This window comes from Eubalaena glacialis, chromosome X (genome assembly GCF_028564815.1).
Source record: "Eubalaena glacialis isolate mEubGla1 chromosome X, mEubGla1.1.hap2.+ XY, whole genome shotgun sequence".
NCBI classification, from domain to species: Eukaryota; Metazoa; Chordata; class Mammalia; order Artiodactyla; family Balaenidae; genus Eubalaena; species Eubalaena glacialis.
Window position 1 is genome coordinate 16,040,143 of NC_083736.1, and position 18,917 is coordinate 16,059,059.

Here is an 18,917-nt window from a genome sequence, read left to right on the forward strand (position 1 = left end):
TGGATTGCTGCTTCAGAACTCAAATTGTTCTTGTTAGAGTTAACTCTTAATTCTTATGTGCTAACTGGGAAAAATTATGGCATGAATAAAAGGAGCCAGCTGGTGTTGATTACTCGTCACTCTAAAAGTTGAGAAAGGCATAAGAGACTATATTTTAAATCTCATTCTCTCTCACCTGATTTCTTTCTTCAAAACTATGAAGCTACAGGATGGTTCAAAGGCTCCCAGCCCCAGAAGAGAGTCAGTGTGCCTGAATAATCCACAAACAAGACAATACTTGTCACTATAGTTGCCATTTATTTAGTAAATGCTTTACACTGGGCACTGGACTAAACTCTTCACCTGTAGTATCTCATTTCATCCTCATAGTAACTCTGTGAAGGAGGGAGGTGTGTTCATTTATTCATCTTTTATCAGTTGAATCGCAGGTGGAGAAGGTGGAGTGAATCATACTTCTCAGTATGTTGTACATTGTCATCATTGGTCTGCGCAAGGCCCTTTCTTATGGTAGTTATTTCATTAGCTTATTCCCTTTTAACCATATACTCTATGCTCATTCATTCACCCACCCCCCACAAATAACCAATTTCTTATTTTTAGTATCTTTTCCTTTCCGTATATTCTTATGAAACGTATATTGTGGTTTCGTGTGCGTGTATTTTAAATTTATATAAAATGGTATCATTTTATTATATTCCATTCTGTCTCTAACTTTTTGATAACTGTTCTAACTGAAGCACTATATTTTGAAGACCCATCCACGTTGCTATATATTGCTTCCAGTTGTGGCATAATACTCCATGGTGTACACCCACCACAGTCACATCTTCTCCTTCCTAGCAGTGGACAGCCAGGTTGCGTTGGTGTCAAACTCCCTACGGCCGCCAACAAAGAAGCATTGTATCCCCGTGTGTCTCCTTTATGGGCTGTGTGAGAATTGCTTCGGGGTATATAATGAAGAATGGAATTGCTACTTCATAGGGCGTACATAGACTTCAAATAGTGCCAGACGAGGAAACTGAAGCTTTGAGAGTTCTAATAACTTTCCCAAAATCACATAGACAGTAGTCAGCAGAGTTGGGATTCAAATTCAGGCTCCAAAAATGCTACTTTCGATGGCTGGGTCATCATTATTCCTGAGCATTTGAGACTTGAGGACATTGTACAAAAACATAAAGGAACATCTTGTTGTCTGTAGTTTTTATGTTCTTAGAACCTAGGAATCCAGGTGGACTGATTTTTTCTGAAGCACTTACCTTCCCCCCATAGCTCCATAGTAACTGTTTTTCTTTCCCTTTCGTATCCTGTGGGTCTGCAGCGCTAAAAGCCGCATTGGTCATCCAGAACTGGTACCGAGGTCGTAGTGCTCAGCTGAAGACCAGACAACGCTATGCCCTCACCATCTTCCAGTCCATCGAATACGCTGATGAACAAGGCCAATTGCAGGTCTGTTTTGCAAGCTTGTCTCTTATTTTGGTAAAATGCTTCCCTTTACCCCTTTTATTGAAAGAATGAAAGTTTGAGTGCATTTTAAGCTGAGGAACCTTGGTGAAAGACTTTTATAGAAGATATAGTGACATTGTTTTGGAACTAGCTACTGAGAGAGTATGATTTGGGAAGAGGATGGTGTTTTTCAGTTCTGAAGTTCATCTTTTTAAGAGGGCTGCCAGATGTCTAGTTAACTAATAAAAAATGGTCTTATTCTGTTTTTTTGGTATGTGCCCTAATAGTAAAGTTGTTACTTTATGAAGTAAAAAAATTACTTTAAGGAGTTAAGTAAATGGAAGAATTTCCTGGGAGCAGGGAGCAAACATATGAAAATTCTAGAAGAGAATATAGATGGGTGAGGAAAGACTTTGTCAAGCTTGCAAAAGCGGTATGTAAATCCAGCTTTAATGCTTATTAATAGAAAAAAAGTACTTTTAACAATAAAAAGATCTTGGAAAGATCTAGTACAACATATTTGTTAATGAAAAAATCAACTTGTGGAACAATATGAAGAGTTTGGTTTTTTTTAATTTTTTTTTAATTTTTATTTTTTATTTTTTTTGGATGACCACAACAAAAGCAACAATGATTGCAATTACCAAACACGAAACACACTCATACTATGTCATAATATTGACATTCAGTCCAGTAATCCTCCACTGTAACAGCTCCTTTACTTTGCAGTGAAAATTGATTTGTATATTCTTTGCCTCTGAGTCCTCGTGGGATTTTTTTTTTTAATTCAAACAGAAAGTCACAAAAATTATAATCATCCTCATCAGTTTACTCAGTCCCATGTAATTAATTTTTTTTTTCATCTTGATCTTTTGTTAGCACTTTTATGAGTTCATCAGTTTTTCATTAGAGTTCTGAAAATACTTATTCATTCAGTTCAGCAGTATAGTCAGTTACCAGAAACCTGTACTTGTCAGAGTCTTTTCCATGAATTCCTTGAAGATGAAACCCTTTTATAGGAACATATTTGCAAAAGCATCAGAGTACACCCAGAACTGTCTGTAAATGACAAAAGACTTAAAAATGACCACGGTTAAAGATTTGATGAAAGTTCATAATAATGCAATTGACAAGGAAATTTAGTTATTTCTGAGATATACATTTTAAAGTAATAACTAGAATTATGACTTATAACATTATACCAGAACATATAAGACTTTTAGAAATTTCATGTAATGTCTGAAACATTTATATTAACATATTTCCATATAAATAACCCAATAAAAGTTTAGTATTAGTTGTTTTGTTTGTTTTTTTATACTGCAGGTTCTTATTAGTCTCAATTTTATACACATCAGTGTATACATGTCAATCCCAATCGCCCAATTCAGCACACCACTATCCCCACCCCACTGCAGTTTTCCCCCCTCGGTGTCCATATGTCTGTTCTCTACATCTGTGTCTCAACTTCTGCCCTGCAAACTGGCTCATCTGTACCATTTTTCTAGGTTCCACATACATGTGTTAATATATGATATTTGTTTTTCTCTTTCTGACTTACTTCACTCTGTATGACAGTCTCTAGATCCATCCACGTCTCAACAAATGACTCAATTTCGTTGCTTTTTATGGCTGAGTAATATTCCATTGTATATATATACCACAACTTCTTTATCCATTCGTCTGTCGATGGGCATTTACGTTGCTTCCATGACCTGGCTATTGTAAATAGTGCTGCAATGAACATTGGGGTGCATGTGTCTTTTTGAATTGTGGTTTTCTCTGGGTATACGCCCAGTAGTGGGATTGCTGGATCATATGGTAAATCTATATTTAGTTTTTTAAGGAACCTCCATACTGTTCTCCATAGTGGCTGTATCAATTTACATTCCCACCAACAGTGCAAGAGGGTTCCCTTTTCTCCACATCCTCTCCAGCATTTGTTGTTTGTAGATTTTCTGATGCTGCCGATTCTAACTGGTGTGAGGTAATACCTCATTGTAGTTTTGATTTGCATTTCTCTAATAATTAGTGATGTTGAGCATCTTTTCATGTGCTTCTTGGCCATCTGTATGTCTGCTTTGGAGAAATGTCTATTTAGGTCTTCTGCCCATTTTGGGATTGGGTTGTTTGTTTTTTTAATATTGAGCTGCCTGAGCTGTTTATATATTTTGGAGATTAATCCTTTGTCCGTTGGTTCGTTTGCAAATATTTTCTCCCATTCTGAGGGTTGTCTTTTCGTCTTGTTTATGGTTTCCTTTGCTGTGCAAAAGCTTTGAAGTTTCATTAGGTCCCATTTGTTTATTTTTGTTTTTATTTCCATTACTGTAGGAGGTGGATCAAAAAAGATCTTGCTGTGATTTATGTCAAAGAGTGTTCTTCCTATGTTTTCCTCTAAGAGTTTTATAGTGTCCGGTCTTACATTTAGGTCTCGGATCCATTTTGAGTTTATTTTTGTGTATGGTGTTAGGGAGTGTTCTAATTTCATTCTTTTACATGTAGCTGTCCAGTTTTCCCAACACCACTTATTGAAGAGACTGTCTTTTCTCCATTGTATATCTTTGCCTCCTTTGTCATAGATTAGTTAACCATAGGTGCGTGGGTTTATCTCTGGGCTTTCTATCTTGTTCCATTGATCTATGTTTCTGTTTTTGTGCCAGTACCATATTGTCTTGATTACTGTAGCTTTGTAGTATAGTCTGAATTCAGGGAGTCTGATTCCTCCAGCTCCGTTTTTCTTTCTCAAGACTGCTTTGGCTATTCGGGGTCTTTTGTGTCTCCATACAAATTTTAAGATGATTGGTTCTAGTTCTGTAAAAAATGCCATTGGTAATTTGATAGGAATTGCATTGAATCTGTAGATTGCTTTGGGTAGTATAGTCATTTTCACAATATTGATTCTTCCAATCCAAGAACATGGTATATCTCTCCATATGTTGGTATCATCTTTAATTTCTTTCATCAGTGTCTTATAGTTTTCTGCATAGAGGTCTTTTGTCTCCCTAGGTAGGTTTATTCCTAGGTATTTTATTCTTTTTGTTGCAATGGTAAATGGGAGTGTTTCCATAATTTCTCTTTCAGATTTTTCATCATTAGTGTATAAGAATGCAAGAGATTTCTGTGCATTAATTTTGTATCCTGCAACTTTACCAAATTCATTGATTAGCTCTAGTAGTTTTCTGGTGGCATCTTTAGGATTCTCTATGTATAATATCATGTCATCTGCAGACAGTGACAGTTTTACTTCTTCTTTTCCAATTTGTATTCCTTTTATTTCTTTTTCTTCTCTGATTGCCGTGGCTAGGACTTCCAAAATTATGTTGAATAATAGTGGTGAGAGTGGACATCCTTGTCTCATTCCTGATCTTAGAGGAAATGCTTCCAGTTTTTCACCATTGAGAATGATGTTTGCTGTGGGTTTGTCTTATATGGCCTTTATTATGTTGAGGTAGGTTCCCTCTATGCCCACTTTCTGGAGAGTTTTTATCATAAATGGGTGTTGAATTTTGTCAAAAGCTTTTTCTGCATCTATTGAGATGATCATATGGTTTTTCTTCTTCAATTTGTTAATATGGTGTATCACATTGATTGATTTACGTATATTGAAGAATCCTTGCATCCCTGGGATAAATCCCACTTGATCGTGGTGTATGATCCTTTTAATGTGTTGTTGGATTCTGTTTGCTAGTATTTTGTTGAGGATTTTTGCATCTACAGTCATCAGTGATATTGGTCTGTAATTTTCTTTTTTTGTAGTATCTTTGTCTGGTTTTGGTTTCAGGGTGATGGTGGCCTCATAGAATGAGTTTGGGAGTGTTCCTTCCTCTGCAATTTTTTGGAAGAGTTTGAGAAGGATGGTGTAAGCTCTTCTCTAAATGTTTGATAGAATTCACCTGTGAAGCCATCTGGTCCTGGACTTTTGTTTGTTGGAAGATTTTTAATCACAGTTTCAATTTCATAACTTGTGATTGGTCTGTTCATATTTTCTGTTTCTTCCTGGTTCAGTCTTGGAAGGTTATACCTTTCTAAGACTTTGTCCATTTCTTCCAGGTTGTCCATTTTATTGGCATAGAGTTGCTGGTAGTAGTCTCTTAGGATGCTTTGTATTTCTGCAGTGTCTGTTGTAACTTCTCCTTTTTCATTTCTAATTTTATTGATTTGAGTCCTCTCCCTCTTTTTCTTGATGAGTCTGGCTAATGGCTTATCAATTTTGTTTATCTTCTCAAAGAACCAGCTTTTAGTTTTATTGATCTTTGCTTTTGTTTTCTTTGTTTCTATTTCATTTATTTCCACTCTGATCTTTATGATTTCTTTCCTTCTGCTAACTTTGGGTTTTGTTTGTTCTTCTTTCTCTAGTTCCTTTAGGTGTAAGGTTAGATTGTTTACTTGAGATTTTTCTTGTTTCTTTAGGTAGGCTTGTATAGCTATAAACTTCCCTCTTAGAACTGCTTTTGCTGCATCCCATAGGTTTTGGATCGTCGTGTTTTCATTGTCATTTGTCTCTAGCTATTTTTTGATTTCCTCTTTGATTTCTTCAGTGATCTCTTGGTTATTTAGTAATGTATTGTTTAGCCTCCATGTGTTTGTGTTTTTTACGTTTTTTTCCCTATAATTCATTTCTAATCTAATAGTGTTGTGGTCAGAAAAGATGCTTGATATGATTTCAATTTTCTTAAATTTACTGAGGCTTGATTTGTGACCCAAGATGTGATCTATCCTGGAGAATGTTCCGTGCACACTTGAGAAGAAAGTGTAATCTGCTGTTTTGGGATGGAATGTCCTATAAATATCAATTAAATCTATCTGGTCTATTGTGTCATTTAAAGCTTCTGTTTCTTTCTTTATTTTCATTTTGCATGATCTGTCCATTGGTGTAAGTGAGGTGTTAAAGTCCACCACTATTATTGTGTTCCTGTCGATTTCCTCTTTTAGAGCTGTTAGCAGTTGCCTTATGTATTGAGGTGCTCCTATGTTGGGTGCATATATATTTATAATTGTTATATCTTCTTCTTGGATTGATCCCTTGATCATTATGTAGTGTGCTTCCTTGTCTCTTGTAACATTCTTTATTTTAAAGTCTATTTTATCTGATATGAGTATTGCTCCTCCAGCTTTCTTTTGATTTCCATTTGCATGGAATATCTTTTTCCATCCCCTCACTTTCAGTCTGTATGTGTCCCTAGGTCTGAAGTGGGTCTCTTGTAGACAGCATATATATGGGTCTTATTTTTGTATCCATTCAGCGAGCCTGTGTCTTTTGCTTGGAGCATTTAAGCCATTCACGTTTAAGGTAATTATCGATATGTATGTTCCTATGACTATTTTCTTAATTGTTTTGGGTTTGTTTTGTAGGTCCTTTTCTTCTCTTGTGTTTCCCAGTTAGAGAAGTTCCTTTAGCATTTGTTGTAGAGCTGGTTTGGTGGTGCTGAATTCTTTTAGCTTTTGCTTGTCTGTAAAGCTTTTGATTTCTCCATCGAATCTGAATGAGATCCTTGCTGGGTAGAGTAATCTTGGTTGTAGGTTCTTCCCTTTCATCACTTTAAGTATATCATGCCACTCCCTTCTGGCTTGTAGAGTTTCTGCTGAGAAAGCAGCTGTTAACCTTATGGGAGTTCCCTTGTATGTTATTTGTCGTTTTTCCCTTGCTGCTTTCAATCATTTTTCTTTGTCTTTAATTTTTGCTAATTTGATTACTATGTGTCTTGGCGTGTTTCTCCTTGGGTTTATCCTATATGGGACTCTCTGCGCTTCCTGGACTTGGGTGGCTATTTCCTTTCCCATGTTAGGGCAGTTTTCGACTATAATCTCTTCAAATATTTTCTCGGGTCCTTTCTCTCTCTCTCTTCTCCTTCTGGGACCCCTATATAGAAAATCCCATAGATTCCACTAAAAACTATTAGAACTTTGTACAGCAACTACACTTCAATTAAAAAGATAAATTAAAAAAACTATTAGAACTAATAAAAAAGTTCATTAAGATTGCACAACATACAAAAATCAACTGTATTTCTATACACTATAAATGAATAATCCAAAAATGTAATTAAGAAAACAATCCCAGCTCTCACTCCCTCTTGTGAGAACACCAGAATCACAACTAGCTGCTGGACAATCATCCACAGGAAGACACTGGAACTCACCAAAAAAGATACCCCACATCCAAAGACAAAGGAGAAGCCACAGTGAGACGGTAGGAGGGGCGCAATCACAGCAAAATCAAATCCCATAACTGCTGGGTGGGTGACTCACAGACTGGAGAACACTTATACCACAGAAGTCCACCCACTGGAGTGAAGGATCTGAGCCCCACATCAGGCTTCCCAACCTGGGGGTCCGGCAATGGGAGGAGGAATTCCTAGAGAATCAGACTTTGAAGCCTAGTGGGATTTGATTGCAGGACTTTGACAGGACTGGGGGAAACAGAGACTCCACTCCTGGAAGGCACACACAAAGTAGTGTGTGCAGTGGGACCCAGGGGAAGGAGCAGTGACCCCAGGGGAGACTGAACCAGACCTACCTGCTAGTGTTGGATGGTCTCCTGCACAGGCAGGGGGTGGCTGTGGCTCACCGTGGGGACAAGGACACTGGCAGCTGAAGTTCTGGTAAGTACTCCTTGGTGTGAGCCCTCCCAGAGTCCGCCATTAGCCCCACCAAAGAGCCCAGGTAGGCTCCAGTGTTGGGTTGCCTCAGGCCAAACAACCAACAGGGAGGGAACCCAGCCCCACCCATCAGCAGTCAAGCGGATTAAAGTTTTACTGAGCTCTGCCCACCAGAGAAACACTCAGCTCTACCCACCACAAGTCCCTCCCATCAGAAAACCTGCACAAGCCTCTTAGATAGCCTCATCCACCAGAGGGCAGACAGCAGAAGCAAGAAGAACTACAATCCTGCAGGCTGTGGAACAAAAACCACATCCACAGAAAGATAGCCAAGATGAAAAGGCAGAGGGCTATGTACCAGATGAAGGAACAAGATAAAACTCCAGAAAAACAACTAAATGAAGTGGAGATAGGCAACCTTCCAGAAAAAGAATTCAGAATAATGATAGTGAAGATGATCCAGGACCTCGGAAAAAGAATGGAGGCAAAGATCGAGAAGATGCAAGAAATGTTTAACAAAGACCTAGAAGAATTAAAGAACAAACAAACAGAGATGAACAATACAATAACTGAAATGAAAACTACACTAGAAGGAATCAATAGCAGAATAACTGAGGCAGAAGAACGGATAAGTGACCTGGAAGACGGAATGGTGGAATTCACTGCTGCGGAACAGAATAAAGAAAAAAGAATGAAAAGAAATGAAGACAGCCTAAGAGACCTCTGGGACAACATTAAATGCAACAACATTCGCATCATAGGGGTCCCAGAAGGAGAAGAGAGAGAGAAAGGACCCGAGAAAATATTTGAAGAGATTATAGTCGAAAACTGCCCTAACATGGGAAAGGAAATAGCCACCCAAGTCCAGGAAGCACAGCGAGTCCCATATAGGATAAACCCAAGGAGAAACACGCCAAGACACATAGTAATCAAATTAGCAAAAATTAAAGACAAAGAAAAATGATTGAAAGCAGCAAGGGAAAAACGACAAATAACATACAAGGGAACTCCTGTAAGGTTAACAGCTGCTTTCTCAGCAGAAACTCTACAAGCCAGAAGGGAGTGGCATGATATACTTAAAGTGATGAAAGGGAAGAACCTACAACCAAGATTACTCTACCTGGCAAGGATCTCATTCAGATTCGATGGAGAAATCAAAAGCTTTACGGACAAGCAAAAGCTAAGAGAATTCAGCACCACCAAACCAGCTCTACAACAAATGCTAAAGGAACTTCTCTAACTGGGAAACACAAGAGAAGAAAAGGACCTACAAAACAAACCCAAAACAATTAAGAAAATAGTCATAGGAACATACATATCGATAATTACCTTAAACGTGAATGGCTTAAATGCTCCAAGCAAAAGACACAGGCTCGCTGAATGGATACAAAAACAAGACCCATATATATGCTGTCTACAAGAGACCCACTTCAGACCTAGGGACACATACAGACTGAAAGTGAGGGGATGGAAAAAGATATTCCATGCAAATGGAAATCAAAAGAAAGCTGGAGGAGCAATACTCATATCAGATAAAATAGACTTTAAAATAAAGAATGTTACAAGAGACAAGGAAGCACACTACGTAATGATCAAAGGGATCAATCCAAGAAGAAGATATAACAATTATAAATATATATGCACCCAACATAGGAGCACCTCAATACATAAGACAGCTGCTAACAGCTGTAAAAGAGGAAATCGACAGTAACACAATAATAGTGGTGGACTTTAACACCTCACTTACACCAATGGACAGATCATCCAAAATGGAAATAAATAAGAAAACAGAAGCTTTAAATGATACAATAGACCAGATAGATTTAATTGATATTTATAGGACATTCCATCCAAAAACAGCAGATTACACTTTCTTCTCAAGTGCACACGGAACATTCTCCAGGGTAGATCACATCTTGGGTCACAAATCAAGCCTCAGTAAATTTAAGAAAATTGAAATCATATCAGGCATCTTTTCTGACCCCAAGACTATGAGATTCAAAATGAATTACAGGGGAAAAACGTAAAAAACACAAACACATGGAGACTAAACACTACGTGACTAAATAACCAAGAGATCACTGAAGAAATCAAAGAGGAAATCAAAAAATACCTAGAGACAAATGACAATGAAAACACGACAATCCAAAACCTATGGGATGCAGCAAAAGCAGTTCTAAGAGGGAAGTTTATAGCTATACAAGCCTACCTCAAGAAACAAGAAAAATCTCAAATAAACAATCTAACCTTACACCTAAAGGAAGTAGAGAAAGAAGAACAAACAAAACCCAAAGTTAGCAGAAGAAAAGATATCATAAAGATCAGAGCAGAAATAAATGAAATAGAAACAAAGAAAACAAAAGCAAAGATCAATAAAACTAAAAGCTGGTTCTTTGAGAAGGTAAACAAAATTGATAAACCATTAGCCAGACTCATCAAGAAAAAGAGGGAGAGGACTCAAATCAATAAAATTAGAAATGAAAAAGGAGAAGTTACAACAGACACTGCAGAAATACAAAGCATCCTAAGAGACTACTACCAGCAACTCTATGCCAATAAAATGGACAACCTGGAAGAAATGGACAAAGTCTTAGAAAGGTATAACCTTCCAAGACTGAACCAGGAAGAAACAGAAAATATGAACAGACCAATCACAAGTAATGAAATTGAAACTGTGATTAAAAATCTTCCAACAAACAAAAGTCCAGGACCAGATGGCTTCACAGGTGAATTCTATCAAACATTTAGAGAAGAGCTAACACCATCCTTCTCAAACTCTTCCAAAAAACTGCAGAGGAAGGAACACTCCCAAACTCATTCTATGAGGCCACCATCACCCTGATACCAAAACCAGACAAAGATACTACAAAAAAAGAAAATTACAGACCAATATCACTGATGAATATAGATGCAAAAATCCTCAACAAAATACTAGCAAACAGAATCCAGCAACACATTAAAAGGATCATACACCATGATCAAGTGGGATTTATCCCAGGGATGCAAGGATTCTTCAATATATGCAAATCAATCAATGTGATACACCATATTAACAAATTGAAGAATAAAACCCATATGGTCATGTCAATAAATTCAGAAAAAGCTTTTGACAAAATTCAACACCCATTTATGATAAAAGCTCTCCAGAAAGTGGGCATAGAGGGAACCTACCTCAACCTAATAAAGGCCATATAAGACAAACCCACAGCAAACATCATTCTCAATGGTGAAAAACTGAAAGCATTTCCTCTAAGATCAGGAACGAGACAAGGATGTCCACTCTCACCGCTGTTATTCAACATAGTTTTGGAAGTCCTAGACACAGCAATCAGAGAAGAAAAAGAAATAAAAGGAATACAAATTGGAAAAGAAGAAGTAAAACTGTCACTGTTTGCAGATGACATGATACTATACATAGAGAATCCTAAAGATGCCACCAGAAAACTACTAGAGCTAATTAATGAATTTGGTAAAGTTGCAGGATACAAAATTAATGCACAGAAATCTCTTGCATTCCTATACACTAATGATGAAAAATCTGAAAGGGAAATTAAGGAAACACTCCCATTTACCATTGCAACAAAAAGAATATAATACCTAGGAATTGACCTTCCTAGGGAGACAAAAGACCTGTATGCAGAAAACTGTAAGACACTGATGAAAGAAATTAAAAATGATACCAACAGATGGAGAGACCATGTTCTTGGATTGGAAGAATCAATATTTTGAAAATGACTGTACTACCCAAAGCAACCTACAGAATCAATGCAATCCCTATCAAATTACCAATGGCATTTTTTACGGAACTAGAACAAAAAATCTTAAAATTTGTATGGAGACACCAGAGACCCCGAATAGCTAAAGCAGTCTTGAGGGAGAAAAACGGAGCTGGAGGAATCAGACTCCCTGACTTCAGACTATACTACAAAGCTACAGTAATCAAGACAATATGGTACTGGCACAAAAACAGAAACATAGATCAATGGAACAAGATAGAAAGCCCAGAGGTAAACCCACACACCTATGGTCAACTAATCTATGACAAAGGAGGCAAGGATATACAATGGAGAAAAGACAGTCTCTTCAATAAGTGGTGCTGGGAAAACTGGACAGCTGCATGTAAAAGAATGAAATTAGAACACTCCCTAACACCATACACAAAAATAAACTCAAAATGGATCCGAGACCTAAATGTAAGACCCGACACTATAAAACTCTTAGAGGAAAACATAGGAAGAACACTCTTTGACATAAATCACAGCAAGATCTTTTTTGATCCACCTCCTAGAGTAATGGAAATAAAAACAAAAATAAAGAAATGGGACCTAATGAAACTTCAAAGCTTTTGCACAGCAAAGGAAACCATAAACAAGACGAAAAGACAGCGTTCAGAATGGGAGAAAATATTTGCAAATGAATCAACGAACAAAGGATTAATCTCAAAAATATATAAACAGCTCATGCAGCTCAAAATTAAAGAAACAAACAACCCAATCCAAAAATGGGCAGAAGACCTAAATAGACATTTCTCCAAAGGAGACATACAGATGGCCAGGAAGCACATGAAAAGCTGCTCAACATCACTAATTATTAGAGAAATGCAAATCAAAACTACAATGAGGTATCACCTCACACCAGTTAGAATGGGCATCATCAGAAAATCTACAAACAACAAATGCTGGAGAGGGTGTGGAGAAAAGGGAACCCTCTTGCACTGTTGGCAGCATTGTAAAGTGATATAGCCGCTATGGAGAACTGTATGGAGGTTCCTTAAAAAACTAAAAATAGAATTACCATATGATCCAGCAATCCCACTACTGGGCATATACCCAGAGAAAACCACAATTCAAAAAGACACATGCACCCCAATGTTCACTGCAGCACTATTTACAATAGCCAGGTCATGGAAGCAACCTAAATGCCCATCGACAGACAAATGGATAAAGAAGTAGTGGTACATATACACAATGGAATATTACTCAGCCATAAAAAGGAACGAAATTGGGTCATTTGTTGAGACGTGGATGGATCTAGAGACTGTCATACAGAATGAAGTGTGTCAGAAAGAGAAAAACAAATATTGTGTGTTAACGCATATATGTGGAACCTAGAAAAATGGTACAGATGAACCGGTTTGCAGGGCAGAAATTGAGACACAGATGTAGAGAACAAACGTATGGACACCAAGGGGGGAAAGCCGCGGGGGGGGTGGTGGGGGTGGTGGGATGAATTGGGCGATTGGGATTGACATGTATACACTGATGTGTATAAAATTGATGACTAATAAGAACTTGCTGTATAAAAAAATAAAATAAAATTCAAAAATTCAAAAAAAAAATATTAGAAAATTCAATGGCCTTTAGTTTATTCACAAAGTTGTGCAATCGTCACCACAATATATTTTAGAACATTTTCGTCACCCCCCAACCAAAGGAAAAAAAAAAAAAAACACCTCTATACTGATTAGCACTCACTCCCCATTCCCGTCCTCTGCCCAGCCCCTGGCAACTACTAATCTGCTTTTGTCTTTATCGATTTGACTTTTCTGGCCATTTCAAATAAATGGAATCACACAATATGCGATCCTTTGTGACTGGCTTCTTTCACTTAGCATAATGTCTTCAAGGTTCATCCATGTTGTAGCATGTGTCAATACTTCATTCCTCTTTACTGCTGAATATTATTCCGTTGTATAGATATAGCACATTTTGTTTATCCTCTCCTCAGTGGATAACTCATTTGGGTTGCTTCCACTTCTTTGGCTGTTATGAATAATGCTACTATGAATATTTGTGTGCAAGTTTTTCTGTGAACATATTTGTTCAGTTCTCTTGGGTATATACCTAGGAGTGGAATTGCTGGGTCATCGAGTAAGTCTGTGTTTAACTTTTTGAGTAATTGCTAAACTGTTTTCCAAAGCAGCTGTACCATTTTGCATTCCCACCAGCAGTGTATGAGGGCTTTAATTTTGCCACATCTTTGCCAACATTTGTTATTATTTGTCTTTTTTGATGATAGTCATCCTAGTGTGTGTGAAGTGGTATCTCATTGTGATTTCTGTTGACTCTTAATTGACAAATCCATCAACAGCGTTAAAATCATACATTTTGATATTTGTATGGAAGGTCTTCCTTCCCTCAACTGCCATATCTACTCCCAGATTGGTAAGGTTCCTTAGTGTTCACTCTTCATGGGAGACAGGGCTTGGAAGTTTTTTGTGCTGTATACATGCAGGTCTTTGCAGGTAATTGGTGGGCATAGAGGCAGTATCTAGGTGATGGTTGGAATGCTGGTAGATTTCCATCTTTCCCTTCCTCCCTCCCTTCCTTCCTTCATTTACCAAATATATTTGGCATTAAGAATATCCCTTATTCTCACCACCGAAAGGAATAGAAGAGATCATAATGAAAAAAATCTAGCAGCTGTCTTAAGTGGGTTTCCTAGAAGCAGAGTCTGAGATAGGGGCTTCTGGTACAAGTGACTTCCTGAGAGAGTATTCTCAGGGAAAACCTATAAGGGAGTGAGGAAAGCAAGATAGGACAGGGAAGAAGCTAGGCAAAAATATGGTTTCTGGAGAAGTCTGACCTCAGCCTGATCCCATTGGGAGCTCTGAAGTGTGAAATGCATCAGTTTGTCCCACCCAGTGGCAAGGGAGGTGGGGGTCTGGGCTGTGATACTCTTGCTTCAGTTAGTCATTTTCTATGGGCATCCCCCCAGGAGGGAGGGATATCTGATATCCTAAGCAACTCTGGGGGAGGTGCTGCCCATCTGCCAAGGGCAATCCTGGGGAGGAGGAGGGCAGGTAGAAGCGATACCCATTAGCATCTATGGCAGCTGGGAGATGAGAACTTCAGAGGAGTAAAGGGGACTTGCATGGAACACCACCAGTACCTGTTTGGGATTCATTAATTGATCAATGTATTTTTATTTTGTCCAGCTATCCAACTTCTTCTCCTTCATGTTGGAAAACTATACACGTGTACTTGAGGAAGATTCAAGTAAGTAAAAAGTTTCGTCTTTTGAAAAGCAGTCATTAAATATTGAATTGTCTCATCAAGGAATGTAAACTCTGAAGATGGGAGAACACTAAGAAATTAAAAAGATGCCCATCTGTCTTGTCTGTGTGACACCAAGCAACTGGTGAAATCAGTTTAACTGGCTTTTTCCATCCTTGATTGCTGTCAACTAAATTGACCATTTAATTTTTTCATTTTCAAAAAACTGAATTAGATTTCATTTTACATTAGTATGTTGAATACCTTCTCTGAACCACAGCATACTGATGTACAATAGTAGCTTAGTAAAGAGGATCTTATTTTTAATCTACAGAACTTTTGTGCTGAGAGATCAAAATATCTTGACTATTTCATGAAACAGATCTGGGTGAGGGATTAAACACAGTTGGCACCATCATGTCTCTGTTTTCTCCATAGCTAGCTAGCTGTCTGTCAGGCTGTCTATTTATCTATCATTTATTTAGTCATTCTGAAATGACTAAGTAAATCATTTCAGATGTATACAATATAGGTGTGATTCAAAATGATTTTAAAATTATAGTTATTGAGGGACTTCCCTGGCGGTCCAGTGGTTAGGACTCAGTGCTTCCACTGCAGGGGGCATGGGTTCAGTCCCTGGTCAGGGAACTAAGATCTCACATGCCACACGGCATGGCCAAAAAAAAAAAAAAATTATAGTTATTCACAAGTCATGTATTTCTCTGCAAATTAAGATCTGCCTGTTGTTATCTTCAAGGTAGGCACTTGACTTAGAAGCTCATTTTTCTTTAATTTGGGCCAACCATTTTTGTTCTAGTTAAAAATGTGTATGGCATCTAAAGCATCTTTTAATCTAGTGAGCACCCTTTAAAGTGGTGAAAGAAGGGTGTTTTAATGGTATGCTCTGAGCTAAGTACATATGTGTGAAACTAATTAAAGCATTTAATGATCTGTAGAAGGTTTCTGAATGGTGGAATAGCGAAACCTGAGGAGTGGGGAGTGGGTGGGAAGTAGGTATTTTGCCATTTTTTTTCTTTTAGCTAATTACAATTTGAAGACAGTTGTTTGTGCTTCATGTTCTTTGGCAAAAATATTTCTGAGAGGAAATATAATAATAATGAAATGAAACAGCCCTCTTTCTGCTAATGACCTAATATTTTAATCTGAGCTATGCATCAGAATCACTTATGGATATTCATAGCCACAGATGGCTGGGTTCCAGCCCAAAGATATTTACTCAGGCTCTATATTTTTAAAAATCTGCTTAAAAAATTATGCAAGTGATTTAAAAATATTTTAAAAATTTTATCAGAGAAGGGGACAGTGGTTTAACCTTCTTATGTAAACTTTTCTGGAAGAAAAGTATACAAATTACAGGAAAGTACACAAATGATAAGTATATGACTTAATAAATTTTCTCAGAGTAACCTCAGCCTTGTAACATGCACCCAGAATAAGAAATAAAACATTATCATAGCCACAGAAGCCCCCTCCTGTTCTCCTCTACTCACTACCCAATCCCTGCACCCTCGTCACTACTTTCCTGACTTCTACCTCCTAGATTAGTTTTGCTTGTTTTTGAACTTCTCTGTATAAATGAAAACGTACAGTTTTGCTTCTTTTACTCAACTTTATATTTGTGAGAGTCATCCATTTGGTCATTCTTATTGCTGAATAATATTTAATTTTATGAATATACCAAAATTTATCCATTCTATTGTTTATGGACATTGGAGTTGTTTTCAGTTTTGGTAATTTAAATGGTACTACTATGCACATTCTTGTACTTGTCCTTTTTAGTGAACATATGTATTCTTTTCTTCTGCTATATACTCATTTTCAGTTATCTATTGCTGTATAACAAACCACCCCAAAATTTAGTGCTTTAAAACAACAACCATTTTATTGCTTGTGATTCTGTGGGTCAGGCATTTGAAGGGCTCAGTGGGGATGGCTTGCCTTTGTTGCATGTGGTGTCAGTTGGTCTCACTCAACTTAGCTGGGCTGGAGAGGGAGGTCCAAATGGTTTTCTCACATGTTTGGGACTTTGGTGTTGGCTATGAGCTTGGATACCTCAGTCCTCCTCATGCAGCCTCTCTGTCCAACAGGATATCCTGGACTTCTTTACATGGCAGCTAGATCCCAAGAGGGCAAAGGCAGAAGCCACAAGGCCTCTTTAGGCCTCTGCTCTGGAACTCACACAAAATCAGTTCTGCCATATCCTATTGGTCAAAGCAAGTCACAAGGCTAGGTGCAGATTCAAAGGGGTTAGGAAAGATCCATCTCTTGCAGGTAGCAGTAGCAGCAGCATTATCTTGTAAAGGGATATGAATACAAGGAGACGTGATTCGCTGGGGACCATTATTATAAAGATGTGCCACAACCCAGGAAAGGAAGTTTGGAGTTACAGGGCATACATATGGTCAGCTTTATTAGGTACTGATAAACAGTTTTACAAAATTGTTGTACCAAGTTATACTGCCAACAGTGTATGAGAGTTCCAGTTGTTCAGTATCTTTGTCAACACCTGAAATTATCAGTCCTTTTCATTTTAGCCATTCTGGTGGGTATGTAGTAATATCACATTTCTGCTTTAATTTGCATTCCCCTGGTGAGCAGAGAAGTTGCTCACTTGTTTGAATGTTTAGCAGTCACGTGGACATCCCGTATGGCAACGTGCCTGTTCAGGTCTTTTGCCCATTTTTCTATTGGGTATCTGCCTTTTTCTTACCAATTTGTAAGAGTTCTGTAGGTATTCTAAATATGAGAATGTGAATCTTTGTTAGATAAATTTATTGCAAATATCTGCTCCTAGTCTTTGGCTTTTATCCATCCCCCTAGTCTTTAATCTTTAAATGATGTCTTTTGATGAGTAGACATTCTTGATTTTTTTTTAAATTAATTAATTTATTTTTATTTTTGGCTGTGTTGGGTCTTCGTTTCTGTGTGAGGGCTTTCTCTAGTTGCGGCAAGCGGGGGCCACTCTTCATCGCGGTGCGCGGGCCTCTCACTATCGCGGCCTCTCTTGTCGCGGAGCACAGGCTCCAGACGCGCAGGCTCAGTAGTTGTGGCTCACGGGCCTAGTTGCTCCGCGGCATGTGGGATCTTCCCAGACCAGGGTTCGAACCCGTGTCCCCTGCATTGGCAGGCAGATTCTCAACCACTGCGCCACCAGGGAAGCCCGACTTTCTTGATTTTAATGTAGTACAATTTTTTTCTTTTATGGTTAGTGCTTTCTGTATCCTGCTTAAGAAACCCTTGCCTGATATGAGCGTGTGTGCATGTGTGTGTGTCTGTGTGTGCTCATTTGTGCAAAAATAAATACAGGAGAAACCTACAGGGTAAATCAGAAACTAATGGCATTATTTACCTACAGGAAATGGAGGTACAGGTGGGAGCAGGGCAGAAAGAATGGGGAGAATGGGGTTTGGGTAGGAGGGATGAGGGGCAAGTGACACACCTCTGAGAATACCTTTCTGTAGTTCTGAATCTTAGAACCATGATAATGTTTCACATCCCTAAAAAAATAATAATAATTAATTAAAAACAGGAAGAGAGAGAGAATGTGATTCCCAAATAGAATACACACTGTGACAAATGAACTTAATTGTATTACAAATGAATAACCATCACCCAAAGGAGGTGGGGAAGAAACAAAATAACCTAAGTGACATTGGAAAATAGCGTTTAACCATAATATGCCTTGATGAGGTTTCATTTTTATTTATCCTGTGTGGGGTTTGCTGAGTTTCTGTTATATCTAAGTTGATATTTTTGTCAGATTTAGGAAATTTTCATCCATTAATTATTTAAAATATCTTTCTTTTCAAGTCTAAATATCTTTTTCTTTGTGAATCCTTGGCTTTTAAACTTAGAAGGC

At 37.9% G+C, this 18,917-nt stretch overlaps 1 protein-coding gene across 1 annotated transcript in view; it reads left to right on the forward strand.

Annotated features, from left to right (window-relative positions):
• PPEF1 (protein phosphatase with EF-hand domain 1) overlaps positions 1 to 18,917 on the forward strand; it is a 121,526-nt gene that overhangs the window by 33,914 nt on the left and 68,695 nt on the right. The window contains exons 3-4 of the mRNA XM_061178374.1: positions 1,319 to 1,446; positions 14,980 to 15,040. Of these exons, the coding sequence (XP_061034357.1) occupies positions 1,319 to 1,446; positions 14,980 to 15,040 (189 nt within the window). The remainder of the gene's footprint in view (positions 1 to 1,318; positions 1,447 to 14,979; positions 15,041 to 18,917) is intronic.